Source organism: Amphiura filiformis, chromosome 9 (genome assembly GCF_039555335.1).
Source record: "Amphiura filiformis chromosome 9, Afil_fr2py, whole genome shotgun sequence".
NCBI classification, from domain to species: domain Eukaryota; kingdom Metazoa; phylum Echinodermata; class Ophiuroidea; order Amphilepidida; family Amphiuridae; genus Amphiura; species Amphiura filiformis.
Window position 1 is genome coordinate 52,887,911 of NC_092636.1, and position 18,114 is coordinate 52,906,024.

The window sequence follows — 18,114 nt, forward strand, 5'->3', positions numbered from 1 at the left end:
ATATATCAGTCTAAATTCAAATTTAACCATACACGTTTATGCAGTGGTCCCGGGCAGTGGTGTCATGTTCACTCACACAGCTGCTAACCGCAAGTTGACCCCAGTGGAGTGCTGCTGGGAAGTGCTTAAATCATCCTCTGATAATAGGCCTAGTAGGCCTATTTATACCCTGAATATGCAATATATAGGCCTACAATAATAACTACAACAACAATAACAAAACCAACAACCAATATTTTGTTAATCTAATTTGTAAAAATATATTCATAGGCCGCGCCTATTAGACTATATAGTATAGCCTAAAAATTCCTGAATTATATAATGGAAAAAAAAACGGGCAAAAACAATCAATCGCTGCAGTCAGAAAGAAAGAAACGAACAAGAAAAAAGAAAAAAAGTGAGAGAAAAATAAAATGAAATAAATAAAATGGACCACATTGGGACTCGAACACGTCCCAAAGTTTTCCAGCTCAAAACTATAGTATTAAAAACCTCGCGTCGAGGTTTTGCCAAGTTTTAAAAAATAACGGTTACTTAATGAAATAACGGTTAGTTCATGAAAAAGAAGAAGTGAAATTTAGCAAAACGCGACGAGGTTTATTTACCCGTAAGAGAGCTCTATTGTTCCGCTATTGTATCCGCTATTGTATCCACTATTGTATTCTATTCATAAAAGCTACTGCAAGAATCGCGGCAATCCCTGATCTTGCAGGTGTCTACCGCCGGCGTTTCGCATTTATTAACATTCAAAATGATCCCATACTCTTACATTTATAGACTTATTCCCGCTTTTTATATAATACTCAGAAATTGCAATTATGAAAACTACAAACTTTGAAAGTGAAAATATATTACCATCGAAAATATATCATACTTAAATTCTATAGAATCTATAGAGGCATTGCATGTGACTATCATCCCGTAAATATGGCAGACTACTCAAATGCATTCAACAAAAGCATGATTGCAATCTACCGTGACAGTTCGTCTCACACACATAACCCTGCACTACGATCAAATAGGTTGATGACAACATTTGATTGAACGGACTGTACTCCGCCATAACTACGGTGAAGGACACCGGTTCAAATTCTTTGTTTGGAGCCAATCAATAATTTCATGCAGGGCTCCTATAGATACCCAACCCAGAAGTGCCCATTTATTTTCTAATGTTTTGTAATCGCGCCCAAATATCCCCGCAAATATCTTATACACGGTTTTATTGATTCATTTTGGGCATTTCAAAAGTTAGAAATCGTCAAAAATGGCAACATCCATTGATAGCAATGGTTGAGTAAACATTGTCTAAACACTAGATAAAAAGACAGCTTTGTACCAGGGCTATGACACTCTATTCACGTGGTTTCTTTTCCAACGCTAAAAGATTACGAATTTTGGTGGTTTGTAAATGAAAAGTGTCCGCACTATCGATTGATTACGTAACTGTTATGAATAATTTATTAGTTTTTCAATGCAATCGCCTCGACCCATTAATACATATTATCTGTATTTATCAAAGTACTTGGAATAGCAGTCTGGTGAGTTCACTGAACTACGCCCAAATACTGATGGAGTTTTAATGGCGCTAATCCTCTCCATACACAGATGAACAAATACAATAGGAGAAGGTCAACACATATGACCTCCTATATGACATGTTATATGAGATGTACAACAACCTGAATATCATAAAGATCAGTGTTCGTTTGTGCATATGAACTGCATATTTACAATACTAAATATTACTCGTTATATATTATGTCAAATATTGGTATTATGACAACACGGTATATACATTGTATATAAAACGACTAATAGATCCTACTATCATGGCGTCAGGTCATTGGTTCATCATATCCCGTATGTTTCTTAAAATTCATTCATATTTGAGACAAATTTCTGTGCCCATTTTATAGGCGTACAGGTGGAGTCAGGTTTTTTTTGTCATTTTCATTTCTTTTTGATGAAAGAATTAAGGTTTTCCACTGCACGGAGGCCACTATGTGATACTAATTTAATGCTATTTGTAAATGAATGCGGATTCCCGGTTGTTGTTTTTCCACAGTGTGCCCGACAGTGTGACAACTGTCCACCCATCCAGACAACATCATCACATAATAAAACGTCTGTATTTTTACGATGAGTAAATATTAAACTGAACTTTGCCTTGGAACATTGTGTAAGACGGTGTAAGATTTTGTGGGCGCCCTCAACATTATTATCCTCTTTGTATCCGTAAATGACATGGCATAGACTGTGTGAATTCTATGAAGACTACTTATACATGGGGTCATATCCATGGACACAAGTAACGATAATTGACAACACGATACGCGACTGTATTTAGGGAGGCTAACCACTAATAATTATAATTCCGGGTAGGGCCTACTCCTGGGCGACTCGTGTGGGCAAGGACGCTTAGGACGGTGACCAAATGAGTCTCAAATTTCACCGGGGAGGGGAGGGGCACTCAAGTATGATAATGTAGGCCTATACGCATGTGTGGCCAACTTTTTTAAACACCCCCCTAAAACGAGTTTTACCCTACCAGCAAATTTAGGATCAATGATAGGCCTAAGCTAACTTAATACACTAAAGGAAGTTTTGGATGAGAAAACGGATATTTTGATGAGAAACGGCCAAAATGGTGAGAATTTAAATTTTCTCATTCTTTTGGATGAGAAACTTCCTGGTTTGTGTGTCAATCATTATTGTCTTATTAAAATCCGGGACTTTGGTTGACCTGTGCTAGACTCCAGCACATGTTAATGACGCAAAGACAGTTGTGGTAACACCATGGTCGCAGACCTGCAAAAAGCTCAAAAACAGATAGTAATGAAACCAGTTTTTATTTTCCTTGCTCTAGCGAGTTCACAGAGAAGGTGTTTCTAGTACAATGCAGCGTCGGACTCTAGCTGAGAGCGTAGCCTGAGTCCAAACGGACTCCAAGAAGGGCTCTCCATACACAAATAAACAAACACAAAGGAAAGTAGTCTCCTCCGTGACCAGCTTGATTTCGATGGAGCGAAACCAAATTGGCTGCAGAGGAGACGGGTAATTTTGCCATGCAAATGAGGTGAGTGCCCTCTCAAGAATAACTACTCTCTGTTTGTACTACAGAGAAGATGTCAGGAAAAAAATATGTGTGCTGCCGCTCATTCAAAAGTAATCACGCTATTCAGGTTTAACAATAAAATACAATAAAGGGGTTCGAACCCATGGTGGGTGTGATACACAACTTGCTGCTTAATAGTTTTAGGGAAAGGTCAGTGTCTGTATATCATCATACTATGCATACCATGCATGCATGACCCTAACATCCAGTTATATTTCAAATGAAAATATGACCGAAGTTCCATGGCAAATTATAATTTCTAACGCTTGTTGACTCTTTCAACCTCTACGATTTATGATACAGACTATTTTCAATTATCAAAATATCTTTATTAGGTTTGCAGGAAATGACAGGAAAATACATACAACAATAAAATAAACATGATCAACAATCATCCCTTTTCTAACAAAATCCTAAAACACTCTCCTAAATAATTATAATTCGAAATAATAACACCTATTCATTTATTCATTATAAACCTCTCGCAAACTGGAATGTGTATGTGGTGAATTGTAATTTTAATAACCGATATGGAAACAAACAGGTACTATAATATTATTCAAAATCAAGAATAATATCAAACAAATCCTCGTACTCGAACAGTACACTTAATTTAGGCCCGGGATTTAGGCCTGCATTATGATTATAGATCTAAGGTAAAAACACTTGAAGAGATAACAAGAAACCTTTCGTGCTTGGCCACTGTAGTGCTTGGCTGATCCTTGCTGGATGAAGGTCAATATTGATCTATTATGTGAGTGAAATCAAACACCGTGTCCTCGTTGCTACTCCCATGTAATCGAAGGTCGTAAAAATTAATCCGATAACAATAGAGGGTATTCATTACTACATCATTGATGTGGTTGCTCAATGCTCATGCATAAAATTCTTCCATGGGCTGTTAATGTTTAGCTTAATCATGTTAATCGGGAAGTGACCTCTTGAAATGATATCATCACAAAGTGAACGATGTTATAACTTGGAGGGCTAACAAACCAACACCGCCAAATTCGACTGACGTGTGTACAACGTGAGAAGCTATGAGGAAATGGAACACTCGTTGTCTGATAATGCATGTGTTTATGGTTAGGATAGCGGTTACTTAGCAGCTCTCGTTCCGCTTGGGTTTATTGAATACACTCTATATATAGTCATCAATATGTCGTTTCCAGTCCCTGGCTGAACTATAGGGTTCAGCTATTCCTGCAGAACTGACACCAGGGGGGTGACACTAAATTCACGGCTTTTGTTTAGCCACGCAAACCTATGGCAAATTTTGTTGGCTTGCTCTCAACAAAGTGAGGCAAGGTATCGATCGGTTATGAATAATTCACATCAACTCTTACTCAGCCCATGTGATTGAGGTCACCACATAAAGGTGTCGTAAGTTTAGCGAATCGAACCTGTTGAAGATAGTAAATAGCGCCCCCAAGCAAGGTTAGACCGGGCGGAAGTGGGTCAACTACTATGATCCCATCAGGCCACAGTGATTTGTTTCTGCAAGAAAGTCTTTTAATTTGATAAGGGAATGTCTTGTTGATATAGTAATGTCGTAATTGAAACTAACTATCGATAATAGAAAGGAAATATACGACAAGCATAAGATATGAAATACAGTGAGTATTTGAAGTCAAAAAATCATTTGACACTTCACGTGACCTTCAAAATGGCACCCGCGGCAATAGTTTTTGCCATGTGCTTCCTCCTGTGGAAAAGTATCCCGAAAAATATCAATCTGCACTAATACACTTATTGGTGTAGCCTGCCAGTATGAATTATTGTTGAAAAGTAGAATAGCACCGTAATTTTGAGATTTAATTGTATACCGCCACTAATAATCCAAAAATCCGATCTTTATTCATCACGTCTATTGGCTCATTTTCTTACATTGAAATATTATAGGCACTTCAACATCGATGATAACCAGCGTACACCACAAGACCCCAGAAAAAAAAATCATAGGCTCACGTCAAGCCGTCTGTACACCTGTCTTCAGTCATATAATAGATTGAATACAATACCGTTCTTTTCAAAGAGACTAATCTTACAGGTGCAAGTGATTAGCATTTCTTTGACATGTCTGGTTCAATGCATCGGTAGGTCCTACTGCATGAACGTGAGTGCGGGCGATATAGTCAAAATTGTATTCATCTATTGTTATGGTAGTTAATCCGTACGTCACTTACCCAGCGTGCCTATAAACGTATTCTGTTAGGGAGTAGCCTACATTAAACAATTACAATTTCAAACTTTGTGATTGGCAATAGGCCCCTACCGGTAGGCCTACATTAAAAAAAGTATGCATGGGTGACACCAAGGAGCGATTATAAATTTATAGTATTTGTTTCCTAGCTACATCATATTTTGATTGTTTCCGTTTGCCATAATTTAACACAGAATAAAAGCAAAACTCCCTGAAAAATAACATTAGCTGAAAAATCAACTAAGTTTAGGGATAGTTCAGAAATACTTTGGTGGGGTGAGAATTTATTTTTTCGTGTTACAAATTTTTACCCCCCCCCCCCCCATTCCCTCTTCGTGAACCAAAAACTTTGTTGACCCCCGTTAATGGACCTAAAACTGTTATGACCCCCACCCTCACATTTTAATATTTAAAAGTACAAAACTATTTTGCCCCCCCAACCTGTACCATTGTACATCAAACGATAGAGGAAATAATATTATTAAATAATACTAAAACTTGTATTCATGTCAGTGTTGTGAGTCGGTAAATTACCGGTTAATTTACATGGTAATTTAGTAAAATAGGGTGATTTTTTTAAATTAAAACTTCAAATAATATTGTTTTTGTTAAAATATACGTTCGGCACATAGGCCTACGCGTCATGGCCTACTCTGCCTGGCAAAGCTAGTCTGGTCGGAATGTACATAATAATTATGTTTCGTTCGGTAGCCAATACAAACGGAAACTACTCTGTCCCTTGATCAAACGTCTATTATATTAACGCCCTCTAGCCAGGTCAGACCATCATTTTAATAACAATATGCTATTAACATATGAATTGGACACATGCAAATTACGAAGTGTCACATCCTGATTTAATAATCCTTGCTGACACCTTTAGTACAGGTTTGACGATCACGTGACAATTCGAATCATCATATCGAAATATCACGTGGGTAAAAATATCAATATCGATATCAATACTATTCATCAATTCAGCCCCAAACCAATTCGCCCACATGCTAATTCGAACCCTGTATATTGATGTACAAAAATTTCGTGATTTTCTCCATAACCGTTGTTTTTACACCAAATCTGTATATTTAGATGCCTTGATGTCTTGCATTCGGTCACAAACCAATTCGTTGTACTTTGTGCACTTAACCCTCTATCTTTTAAACCAAATATCCTAAAGAGTCGTGTGATATGTCGAACTTTTCCTCAGGTCATATTAAAAGAACAAAAAAAGTCAGCGTTCGCGTATCTGTACGTAGCCCGGGTACGTAGCCGCAGTTATTGTGGCCCTCACAACACGGGCTTCCGGTGAGCTGCCGGTCCTAGGAAATGGAATATTACTGATAAATATATAAAGATGGCAAAATCAGTAAACCAGTTTAAGTTACAAATAAAGAAAAGTCTAATAAAAATTACATCTAATATTTAGGCATTATTTAATGACCTCACCCATCCCCACCCATCTCCACCCCAACTATCAATTTCTTCTGTGAACTGTGGAATGTCTATATGAAATGTTATAAATATTTATATTGCTTCTTTCTTTGCATGTTCTTCTCCTCTTTCTTTTATTTGTTAGCTTTGTGTAATTGTATGTTGTAACTTAAGGCAGTGTAAGGGGCGCTCGCTTCAGGCCTTTTGAGCATCTCCTCATTCAAATGTTGTGTCTTTTATATATATTTTGTATGTCGATTTGTATGAAAATAAAATGATGATGTATGATGATGATGATGTACATCATTTCCTACAGAGTCGCGAGATATGTCAAACGTTTCCCTTAGTCATAAGGAAAAAAAAAAAAAGTCAGTGGTCGCATATCTGTAGGATCATTGGTTAATAAGATATAGTCACTTTTTTAACATTTTAACCAAATATCTTAGAGAGTCGTGCCATAGGCCTATGTCAAAAAGGAACAGAAAAGTCAGTGGTCGCATATCTGTAGGATCATCGGTTAATGAGATATAGTCACTTTTTTGTACGTTGTGCACTTAACCCCCTTCTGGATATCGTTTGGAGTCAAATGATTTTTCATTTTAAACCTTATGATATATTTTCTAAACACGAAATAAAACAAAATTGACCGCCAGCCGACTTTACAGCTGTTTCGTGATGGACGGTCACATATTATTCATTAACATATTAAATCGTTTATCCCTTTTGGTCGATATCGAATTGGTTTGTGGCTGACTTAGCCTGGGGCCAATGCATGAATTGGCATATGGCCAAGTCAACTGTGGACGAATTGGTTTGGGCCGAATCGACCTGATACCAGGAAATGCCGAAAAATTACGTACTTTTCATGATGCAGTCATGTCTACAGTAGAATTCATCTCGACCTTTGCAGGACTTAACCCCATTAAAAGCTATTAAACCAAGATAACACTCATTGAAACAGCTCAACTGATTAAATCGGATCTTCTCTGGTTGTGCACAAGTGACTGTTTTCATGTGCGATATCACAATAAAGCTGGTATTCATAGCTTCAGTTGGGTAACCGATTATAAAGGAAACGAAAGGAAACAATGTTATGTGTGGCTTTGTTCACGAAATCAGACAATGTCGTGCTTTTTGTAAACCAGCATTCTTGAAAATGAGCAACATAATGATTTTTGACTTAACACGGTTTAGAAATAATTTCTTCATATTTTTGGTGTTATCTGTCGTTTACATATCCTTCCTAAAACACCAAAGTACGAGTATTTCCAAACATCTAAATTTGCTAAAAATTTAGGACATGTTACAAAACTATATTGTCTAGAATTTTAGAAGAGTACTTTTAATATTGGCCGGTTATTTTTCACACAGCGACGTTAACTAGGCAATGTACTATTACCTATAACATTAACTAAAACACCAAAGTACGAATATTTCCAAACATCTAAATTAGCTAAAAATTTAGGACATGTTAAAAACTATATTTTCTAGAACTTTAGAAGAGTACTTTTAATATTGGCCGGTTATTTTTCACACAGCGACGTTAACTAGTCATATCCCCATACTGTTAACGTAGGGCTATTTGTAAAGGTCACGCGTCAATGGGAAAGAGCACTGTGTATTGTGTATAGGAAAACGGACAGTAACTGCAGTATGTACAAGGCAAAAAGCAACTTTTCTAGGCATTGTTGACATGGTGCCCCCGCTAAAGAAAGTTTCCTACTATAAAGACCTAACTTTTGAGATGGTTTGTACGGTTTGAAGGTGCAAAATTAACAATAAGCTTAAAATAAGACGCCGTTACACCGCCGGTTCATCATCAACAACTTTGACAGATGACGTCATCAGACGCAATCTCTGTCTTGATAATATCGACATGGACTAATATATAGAGCACGTAGTGTGATGGACTGGAAACTTCACGCATCAATCTGAGGACAGCTTTCAAACATAAGTCTTGATAGTAATACGCTGTTTTAATTAGCCTATATCTGGTGGCAACAGCATTTTTCTACAGTCACGTGATAATGGCACCGGCCGATAATACCCTTTTCAGCTTTTTGTATTTTATCTGTACTTGGAGCTGGTGGGGAGAGAAAGCATAAAATACATTCAGGAAAAAATACAACTCGAATCAAAGATCAAGGCTCCATTTCAAATTTAAACCTAAAAAATCGCTCATTTTTGAAACCGGACGTTGTTCAAATTTGCGCCAAAACTTCACCTCTGAAATATAATATTGGGATTTTTTCTCAGATTCCTTCATGTAGACACTTGCCAGAAGCAAATGAGCTGAAAACGGGCGAATTTTGACAATTATCTTTTGAAAATAAAGCCACAACAAGCTCAAATAAGCGGTGGACTATTTTAACCGAATTTCACTGGTACATAAATCGTGGAGTGATTTGGTGGTGCGCCCTCTGAAAAGATTTGAAGAATAGAAGGCTGACGTTGCGCCAAAACATGTGGGCCTATTTAATGATATATGAACTACCGGTACCACTCATGTTCTTGTCAGCGCTACAGTGCAAAACTTCTCTTTAACATTACATTCAAATAATAATTACATTGTAAATTGGAACTGACACCAATTTTTTTCAGGAATACTTGTTTTAAATAATTCTTTTACCCCATGCAGCTGATTGGGGTGGTTACAGGTCGTTTAAAACCACTAACCGCGCAATGAGGATATCGAACATAGGCCCCCGCAGGGCTACAAAAAAGTGCTAACCGCGAAATATGGATATCCAACTAGTTTGCCCTTCGAAGCTGTAAAAAACCACTAACCGCGAAATATGGATATCCAACTAGTTTGCCCCTCAGATCTTCAAAAAACAACTAACCGCGAAATATGGATATCCAACAAGTTTGCCCGCAGGGCTACAAAGAACTGCTAACCGCGAAATATGGATATCCAACTAGTTTGCCCCTCGAAGCTTCAAAAAACCACTCATCGCGAAATATGGATATCCAACTAGTTTGCCCCGCAGGGCTACAAAGAACCATTAACCGCGAAATATGGATATCCAACTACTTCGCCTCGCATGGCTACAAAGAACCACTAACCGCGCAATATCTTTTTACCTCAAAAAAGAAACACGTTTCAAAACGTAAAAGGGGCCAAGTTTAAAAATCTTTCCTGTGTGGCTTTTCACCCTTTTTTAAACTTGGTCCCATTTATGAAAGTTTCTAAAGACCCATACGAAGTCATCTTTAGGCTACTTGTTTGTTTTCTTAGTTGTCAGTGTTCATTTTGTAGAGTAAATTAATTAATGTTCGTGCTTGATTGAAGTTTTTCCGTAAAGACGTTATAATGTATTTTGATTTAAGCAAAAGTAGCAAATACTCACTTTGTTAAATTCTTCATCGTCTTGTGCGATCCTGCGCCTTATGTACAGATGTAGGGCCTATAATATGTAACAGGTTGACAGACAGTCAATTTGCTAAGTATATATAATACTCTACTACTCTTTATGAACACGCAATATAATGAAACATAAACCTTCAAATGTTTTTGATAATACATAGCCTACGTCATATTGCACCGCTTTCGAACAGTCTTAAACCTAATTGTTGCATGTAGAAATTAGGACTCATTCTTCATGTTATTACGGTACCACTTTACTGAATGGGACCAAGTTTAAAAAAGGGTGAAAAGCCACACAGGAAAGATTTTTAAACTTGGCCCCTTTTTACGTTTTGAAACGTGTTTTGGTAGATTATATAGTCAAACGAGAGCCGGCGCGCTAACCGATTGCGCCACTGGGGGACATATGAAATTGATTGATCTCAAACTGACTATTATGGAATAGTGCCTTTCAGGCTCTTATGATAAACAAGCTCATCACCGCTGTAAATGTCGAAGGTATCGATGGCGAAAAACCTCGTTTTTTGCAAAAGTAGCTTAAATTTGGAGTGAAATTCAAATGGTAAAGTAAGGGATAGACATTTGAGAAATAATGTAGGCAGTTAGAAATCAAAATTAACGTTCCACAATCCAGATATCGATAATGTAACATAAAAGTGTTTTGTGGTACAAGATTCTCGAAAATTGTTCCCAAAAACGGGCTAATAAAATTTAATCGGTACTGTATTTGGTTCTTCCCCATGGCAACATTATTTCTTTGGTCGATTTGTAGCACAATACAAAAAAGGAGAAAACAATCACCATGCGTGGTTTTATACGGAGCGAACATTTGAAAAAACTGCATGGAACGTGTTTTGATCTTGTGAACATGGTGCGTAAAAATGATTTAAACGAAGGATTTTCAAACGGATTCTAAAAATTTGTATAAACACACAAAAATAATGTAAAGATACATCCATGCACCAACATTTGACTCACTGCGATATTTGATTGCTGAGAAAACGCGGTTTTAGAGAACAACTTTATACGTCTTTTATACGTTTTTTATACGTTTCTTCGTGTAACCTTAAAAAGTTGATGTAAGTCGTTGCATCAACTTTTTAATAATAATGCCAACTTCTGAATTCAAGTTCAGGGAACTTAGAAAAATAAACAAGGTTCAAAGAACCAATTAGTTGAGTTATTGTAACTCAACATGAAGTTGATGTAACTCGTTCATATTAAGTTACTGGTACTTATTGTTTTGAGTTATTCCAATTTTGAACTTTGTTACTTAATTCACGTAATTTGATCATTTTCTGCACAATTCAAAGCAGTATTCAAATATTTATTTTTGTAATCAGTGCAAAATATTGTATACTATAGCACACCAATAGAAAATTATGCTAACCTAGTTTCATTTTCTGAGTTGTAACAACTCAATAAAGTAAGTGCAAATGAGTGCGACCAACATAATGATATCGAGTCAGCGTTACTCAAATTGTACGCGTTGGCATTACTCGGAAAGTTGACGCAACGACTTACATCAACTTACTGAGTAATGCCAACGAACAATTTCTATGAGTGTAAATGCTGCCTAAAAACATATATAGGGGAAACAGATCGCATTTTGACTACAAGGCTAAAAGAACATAAGTCTGAAGCAGATAAAGCTAGTGAGAAAAGTTTCACCAGAGCACAGAGCAAAGCATTAACTACAGAAACGTACAAATCTGTCATAGCTGAACACACAGCAACAAATAACCATGTGATTGGGTGGGAGGAGGCCAAAGTAACTTGCTCACGCACGGTTTACAACCAATTGACTTAAATTCCGTAAATTAATTAAAAGATAATAATTGTGAAAGAGGATAGCTAGCACTATACCACGCGCAGCTAACGACCCAACCACGTGATTAAATTGACGAGTTTGATTGGTCGAACGGCTGCACGTAGCTTTAAATAAGCTGCGAGTAGCTACCTGCACGTTATTACCCCAATGGCTTGCAATAAACGTGTGGGTTTCGGATAATGCATTGTTTAGCGTGCAGGTTTATATAATTTGTGCTATGAAGGGTAGTTAAAATATGGGTCAAAAAGGGTCAAAGCTTGACATTTTTTCAATTTTAACCAACATTTTGGATATTTTAAAGTATATTTTTAAAATGAAGAACAAATTCAAATATTTGAGAAACCGAATCTAGTTTTGTGTCTTTAGAACACAAGTATGCAACTTTCATCAATTTAGATATTTGGGCATGGAAAATCAAATTTGGCGCTTTTCTCAAAAAACTGCTCATTTTTGCAGAAATCTGCCGTGCTAGTTGGATTCCTCGCATCATTTCTTTTCTGAAAATGTATACTTTTATTATATACTTATCATCATTACTTTTAAAAATACAATACAAAACAATGTCTAAAATTTCACACCTTTAGTGATCCTGCGTGCCCCCTTAATCAATCTATCAGTGCACACTTATCATGATGAACGCATTCTGCTTACTGTGGCCTTACTGTGCTTGGCAATACAAAAAAAAATAGGATAAATCCATTACTATGGTAATTAATCTTGCTATACATCACTACATTACTACTATGGTAATTAATCTTGCTACATCACTACATTACTACTATGGTGATTAATTTTGCTACATCATCACTACATTACTACTATGGTAATTCATTTTGCTACATCATCACTACATTACTACTATGGTAATTAATCTTGCTACAGTTCTACATTACTACTATGGTAATTAATCTTGCTACAGCACTACATTACTACTATGGTAATTAATCTTGCTACATCACTACATTACTACTATGGTAATTAATCTTGCTACATCATTACTACTATGGTAATTAATCTTGCTACAGTTCTACATTACTACTATGGTAATTAATCTTGCTACAGCACTACATTACTACTATGGTAATTAATCTTGCTACAGCACTACGTTACTACTATGGTAATTAATCTTGCTACACCACTACATTACTACTATGGTAATTAATCTTGCTACATCACTACATTACTACTATGGTAATTAATCTTGCTACATCATCACTACATTACTACTATGGTAATTAATCTTGCTACAGTTCTACATTACTACTATGGTAATTAATCTTGCTACAGCACTACATTACTACTATGGTAATTAATCTTGCTACAGCACTACATTACTACTATGGTAATTAATTTTGCTACAGCACTACATTACTACTATGGTAATTAATCTTGCTACATCACTACATTACTACTATGGTAATTAATCTTGCTACATCACTACTTCTACGGTGAATTAATAAGACATTATATTGCTCACTTAGCGAAGGATTCGGACAAAATACTCGTTTTCTCATCTTTATGTAAGTCACTCACTTTAAAACTTCAACAAAATCACATTCTTTCTTGCCGTAATTTTAAATTTCTTCAAATGATGTTAACAGTTCAAAATAGTTTGCATTATCTTTTTTTGATATTTACAGCAAAACCTGAAAACTTTATACAGTAATATAATACCAAACATATAATGTAATAAAATAATTGGGAGATATCAGATGTCATCCAACTACATAGGCCTAAATGGTCAAAGAGATTCACGTGGTTTCTATTTAAGGAACTGAAGAAATACAGGGTGATTCAAAATTAAGTAAACTCATGTTAATGGCGCTTTTGTACGAACTCTAGAGGGCGTCTGCTGTAAATGAAAGGATCATTGAAGAATTGTTGTAATTTTTGTAACTACACACCGTTTCTCTTCCCAAGCATGTAGGGGTGATCATGGTAGTGTGTTGACTGGTATAGCGCGATATTCAAATGCAAAATAAAGTTGTGTGACAGGAGTGGCTTCGATCAATAATGTCTATAGGGCTATATTATGGCCTAAAGACGGCCCTCAAGAGTTCTTTTTTAATTTTCAATTTTAATTTCATCATATTGTACTACTGCACACAAAGAAACGGGCCAAGTACAAATGGCACTTCAATTATGGCGACAAAGTTTCATGAAACTAGGAGTTTGCGTGAAGTTCATTGCCTTTCGTCTTCAGTTTCCCAGAGCTGATCGGATATCAAGTACATGTAAGTTATATAAGAACGTAGGCAGTATTCGAATCACATGAGTCTAATGATCCGACAGTCTGAAGCAATCAGGTTCCGGAAGACCGCGAACTGCGTGATCAAATAGACCAACAGATCAGCAGCTCAAGACGCAACCCCCTTCGCAGCATTCCCCAAGCAAGTTTCAGTCGGACCATCCGGGAGACTATCATGGTTATACGAGGAGGTATCCATACAAACTACAGTACCGCCGGGGATTTTTGCATTTTAATATAGCGCCATACCAATCAGTACAATACAAGCATGGTATCCCCACGTGCAGCTACAAATACGGTTGGTTTTATTCAAATGAGTATAACTCGGGTTTGGTGTTATCAAATACAACATTTTTTTTTTAAATTTAGACGTTCAGAATCTGTTCTTTTCAATGATATTTTCATTTACTGCGGATTCCTTCTATGTTTCGTACAAAAGCGCCATTAACATGAGTTTACTTCCTTTTGAATCACCCTGTAGTTCGGAACTTGTGACACAATTCTATTTGAGAATGACGCCTTATATCTATTTACTTCTACTACTTCATTCTAAATAAAGCTTGCTCAATATTGTGTAAAACTTGAAGGACCAGCACTCAACGCAAGTTGCATAAATAATTGTAACAACTTTATGTAAATTCAATCTTTTTTACTGAATTATCGCGCTGTTGCTTTGTTACTCATCTTTTTAACAATGTTAAACATGTTAAACTTATGTTACTTTAAGGCTGTATCAATATGATTCCGACTTTTTTGTATGTGTGTGGGGTGTATGTTTTGTAAAGCCGGTCTCTTCCAAATCCACCATAGGGTCCACTTCAAATGACCAACTTTATACTTTACACTTGTTATTGAGACTTCTGGAATTTCAAGTGGATCCATTGGTGCGTTCGGAAGAGACAGTCTTTTCAAAACCACCAACAAAATGGAGAACAATCATTATGATGCAACCTGTACCATGAGTCATTAACCATGTTAACTGTTGCATACCAGTTTCCGTCGGTAAGCTTCGGTATTGTATAGTTGAATAAAATATAATCCAACTCATATCGTTTGATTAATTTTTGCAAGTCGACCATAGGTATCTGTTGATAATAAGAAATTAACTTACCAATTTCAGAACTGTGTGTACTATCCGCTTTAGAACCTTCTGTTTCAGGGAAGTTTACAATGTCATCTACCTTAGTTAATTTCAATACATATTTAGCGTCTTCTAAAAGCGTTTCATACTTTCCTATGACAGTATAGGGAAAATCACATGGATGGCAAAATTTGTAGTTTTCAATCCAGTGATTATTTGAGCGAGATATTTCATTCTTCTGATCAATAAGAAATCTGACAAAATCATGAAATGTCAAATCATACGTTTTGGGATTTTTTTTCTTCAGTGAGGATGCCCGCGGTCGATATTCTTTTATGATTTCATATCCTATTCGCCAAAATGATTGTCTGTACTTGTAATCAGTTGCACGTGGAGACAATTTGTTGTTAAACGCCGATAAAATCCTCGACAATGGATGTCGGGAAAATATTACAAATGTATATTCTTGTAAAATTCGTGTTAACTCTTCCGGTTTATATTGCGTGACTCGCTTAATTTTGCGAGCTACATCCACAGTCCTCCAGCTTGCATCCTCTGAAGTCGTTTTGGACAGTCCTGCCATAACATTGAGTACCCGCTTCCAACTTTTCCCTGCAATTTTAGGGGTAATACACATAGCCATTTTATGTTTTTCAATAACCAGTATTTCCCCTGATGAATTGGCGAATTTGACTGGATCTGGAGCAGCTTTGTGGTATTTTTTACACATATTATGGAGATGCTGTATTCTTGCAGCTTGAATAGCCTCTTGAATTCTCATAAAGTCATCATTATTATTAAGCTGAAGCACACTCTGGAAAACAAATCGTTTATCAGTATTATTCAGATGGTACGGGGACGTAGCTTTAGCAATACGACAGTACTTATGTCAGCCTGACAACGCTCAACATTCAGTTTATTTCGGTTGAAGCACAGACCGCAAAAGAATTATTGTGTTCACCCCCTGTATATCCTAAAACAATTATGCAATCTAAAACAAGCAGCAATTACAATGTACCCTTTAGTATTGTTTAGTTCTAATTTAAGACCTTCATTGTTGAAATTGGTTAAGAATTAAAGCAACGGTGATCTAAAACCAAACGAAATAACGAAATCAAAAGTTTCACTTTTCTGTTCTAATTAGTGGAAAGCATGCGGTGCTAGCTTTAGTGATTAGCAATCAATGGAAGCATGGCGCTAGTTATTTTGTTCGAGAACGCTTTGTGTACAAATCAATAGGGCATACAATGGAACAAACTGCAATTTTTGAATTTGCATTTTGGTTTTTGGATCATCATGTCTTTATTTCATGAACTATTTTAACGAATGAGGTCTTAAATTCGAGTCGAAGATGAAGCTTTTGGCTGCTCGGTTCAAATTAAAACATGTCTGTCTTTGTTTATGATGTACAGCGTCACCATCCCTATACCTTCGTGTCAGAAATCGCCATGATAGTAGGGCGAACCACTAGTTTATTCCACAGCACGGTATAGCGATTTTGTTCCGCCGTGGTTTTATAGTTTCGAGATAAAAGGCCGAGCACTCCAGGCGAAGTATAACACTCCACCTGTACCTGTACGAACACCACCAGTACGATAGATACATAACCTTTCCTTTCTTTTCCACTACACATACGCATGCTCTGTTGCGATTTGCATATGCTCATTACCCTTTTCACGTTTCTAACTCAAGCAATTTTTTTTTGCCAGTTTATGTTTTCAAGACGCAAGCAAGAAATCCAATACGCAGAGTTAAGGTTATCAGATTGTTTCAACACATATATTCACGTGCAAGCCTTTAAATAGTCATGTTCAAATAAAACAAATAACGAAATAATATTCAAGGAATTGAGATTTTATCATATCAATAGTAAACACACCAGCTAGCATAGGCCTAGCACAGGAGCGTGGTTTGGTCACACAATTCATATCAATCCAATTATAGGTGCTTCAGAAATGCGAGTCGATTCGGACCATTCATTGAGATATCAATTCTATAGAGACTGTAAATACAAACTTTATTGTCCGACATTCTACAATAGAATAATCAATATTCCATGGATATTTTGAAAGACAACTCAAACAGCTAAATTAATAACATAATCGCTAAGCTATTTTAGCCGGGGTTTTAGCCAATGAGATACCAATACCAATTGCTTACCGCGTTGAGTTATTTTGTGACTCGCGGCAACTGGCGGTTCGTTTCCGGCCTGTACAAAATAATTATTTACCTAGTGGAGACGGTGTGCAGGGGTAATCAATAAACTGGTACCTTAAAGCAATAATGTGTGATTTGCATGAAAAATAGATTGCTATTTAAATGTTAGTTTTCACTAATAGCTACTGATCGCATTATCCCCTTTTAATTTCGAGCCAAACAAATGAGGTAAAACAAAGAAAATTGCTATTTCATTATTGCACAATGCGTGTATTATCTCGCCGATCATATTATTTATCATGATTATCGGGAGCTTCACACAGCTGATGGGATGAGACAAGACGTAAGACGAACAGCGATATATACACAGGTTATGCGTCAAGTCGACAATGCGTATATAACCTCGCCAATCGCATTATTATCATGATTTATTGGCGGAGCCACATGATGGGATGTACCAAGACGTATTACGATGGCGATATGGATACAGTTTATACGGTACGTCACTGATTCAATGATACACGCACGGGATGTGTTTATTCAGCACTCGATCGGTGAGCTCAGAATAAAACCGGAGATACTCGGTTTTATTATAAATGTTAAATTTTACTATAATTAAAGCACTTCAAGCTTGGTTTTTCACAAGGCATTTATATACACCAATGGTCATTACAATGGTGC

General features: G+C 36.5%; 1 protein-coding gene across 1 annotated transcript; it reads right to left on the reverse strand.

Annotated features, from left to right (window-relative positions):
- Nucleotides 1–13,785: 13,785 nt before the first annotated feature.
- LOC140160148 (carbohydrate sulfotransferase 11-like) lies at nucleotides 13,786–16,726 on the reverse strand. Its single transcript, XM_072183425.1, has 4 exons — nucleotides 16,706–16,726; nucleotides 15,593–16,090; nucleotides 15,307–15,514; nucleotides 13,786–13,799 (listed from the first exon to the last, which is right to left on the reverse strand). The coding sequence occupies exons 1-4, from the start codon at nucleotides 16,724–16,726 to the stop codon at nucleotides 13,786–13,788; spliced, it is 741 nt and encodes a 246-aa protein (XP_072039526.1).
- Nucleotides 16,727–18,114: the final 1,388 nt, after the last annotated feature.

Coding starts and splice junctions, on each gene's coding strand:
- LOC140160148 (XM_072183425.1), bottom strand. CDS start 16,726: ATGGCGATTTCTGACACGAAG. Junction 16,091..16,705: donor TGGCGATTTCTGACACGAAG/GTATAGGGATGG, acceptor TTTGTTTTCCAG/AGTGTGCTTCAGCTTAATAA. Junction 15,515..15,592: donor TAAAAGAATATCGACCGCGG/GCATCCTCACTG, acceptor CTTATTGATCAG/AAGAATGAAATATCTCGCTC.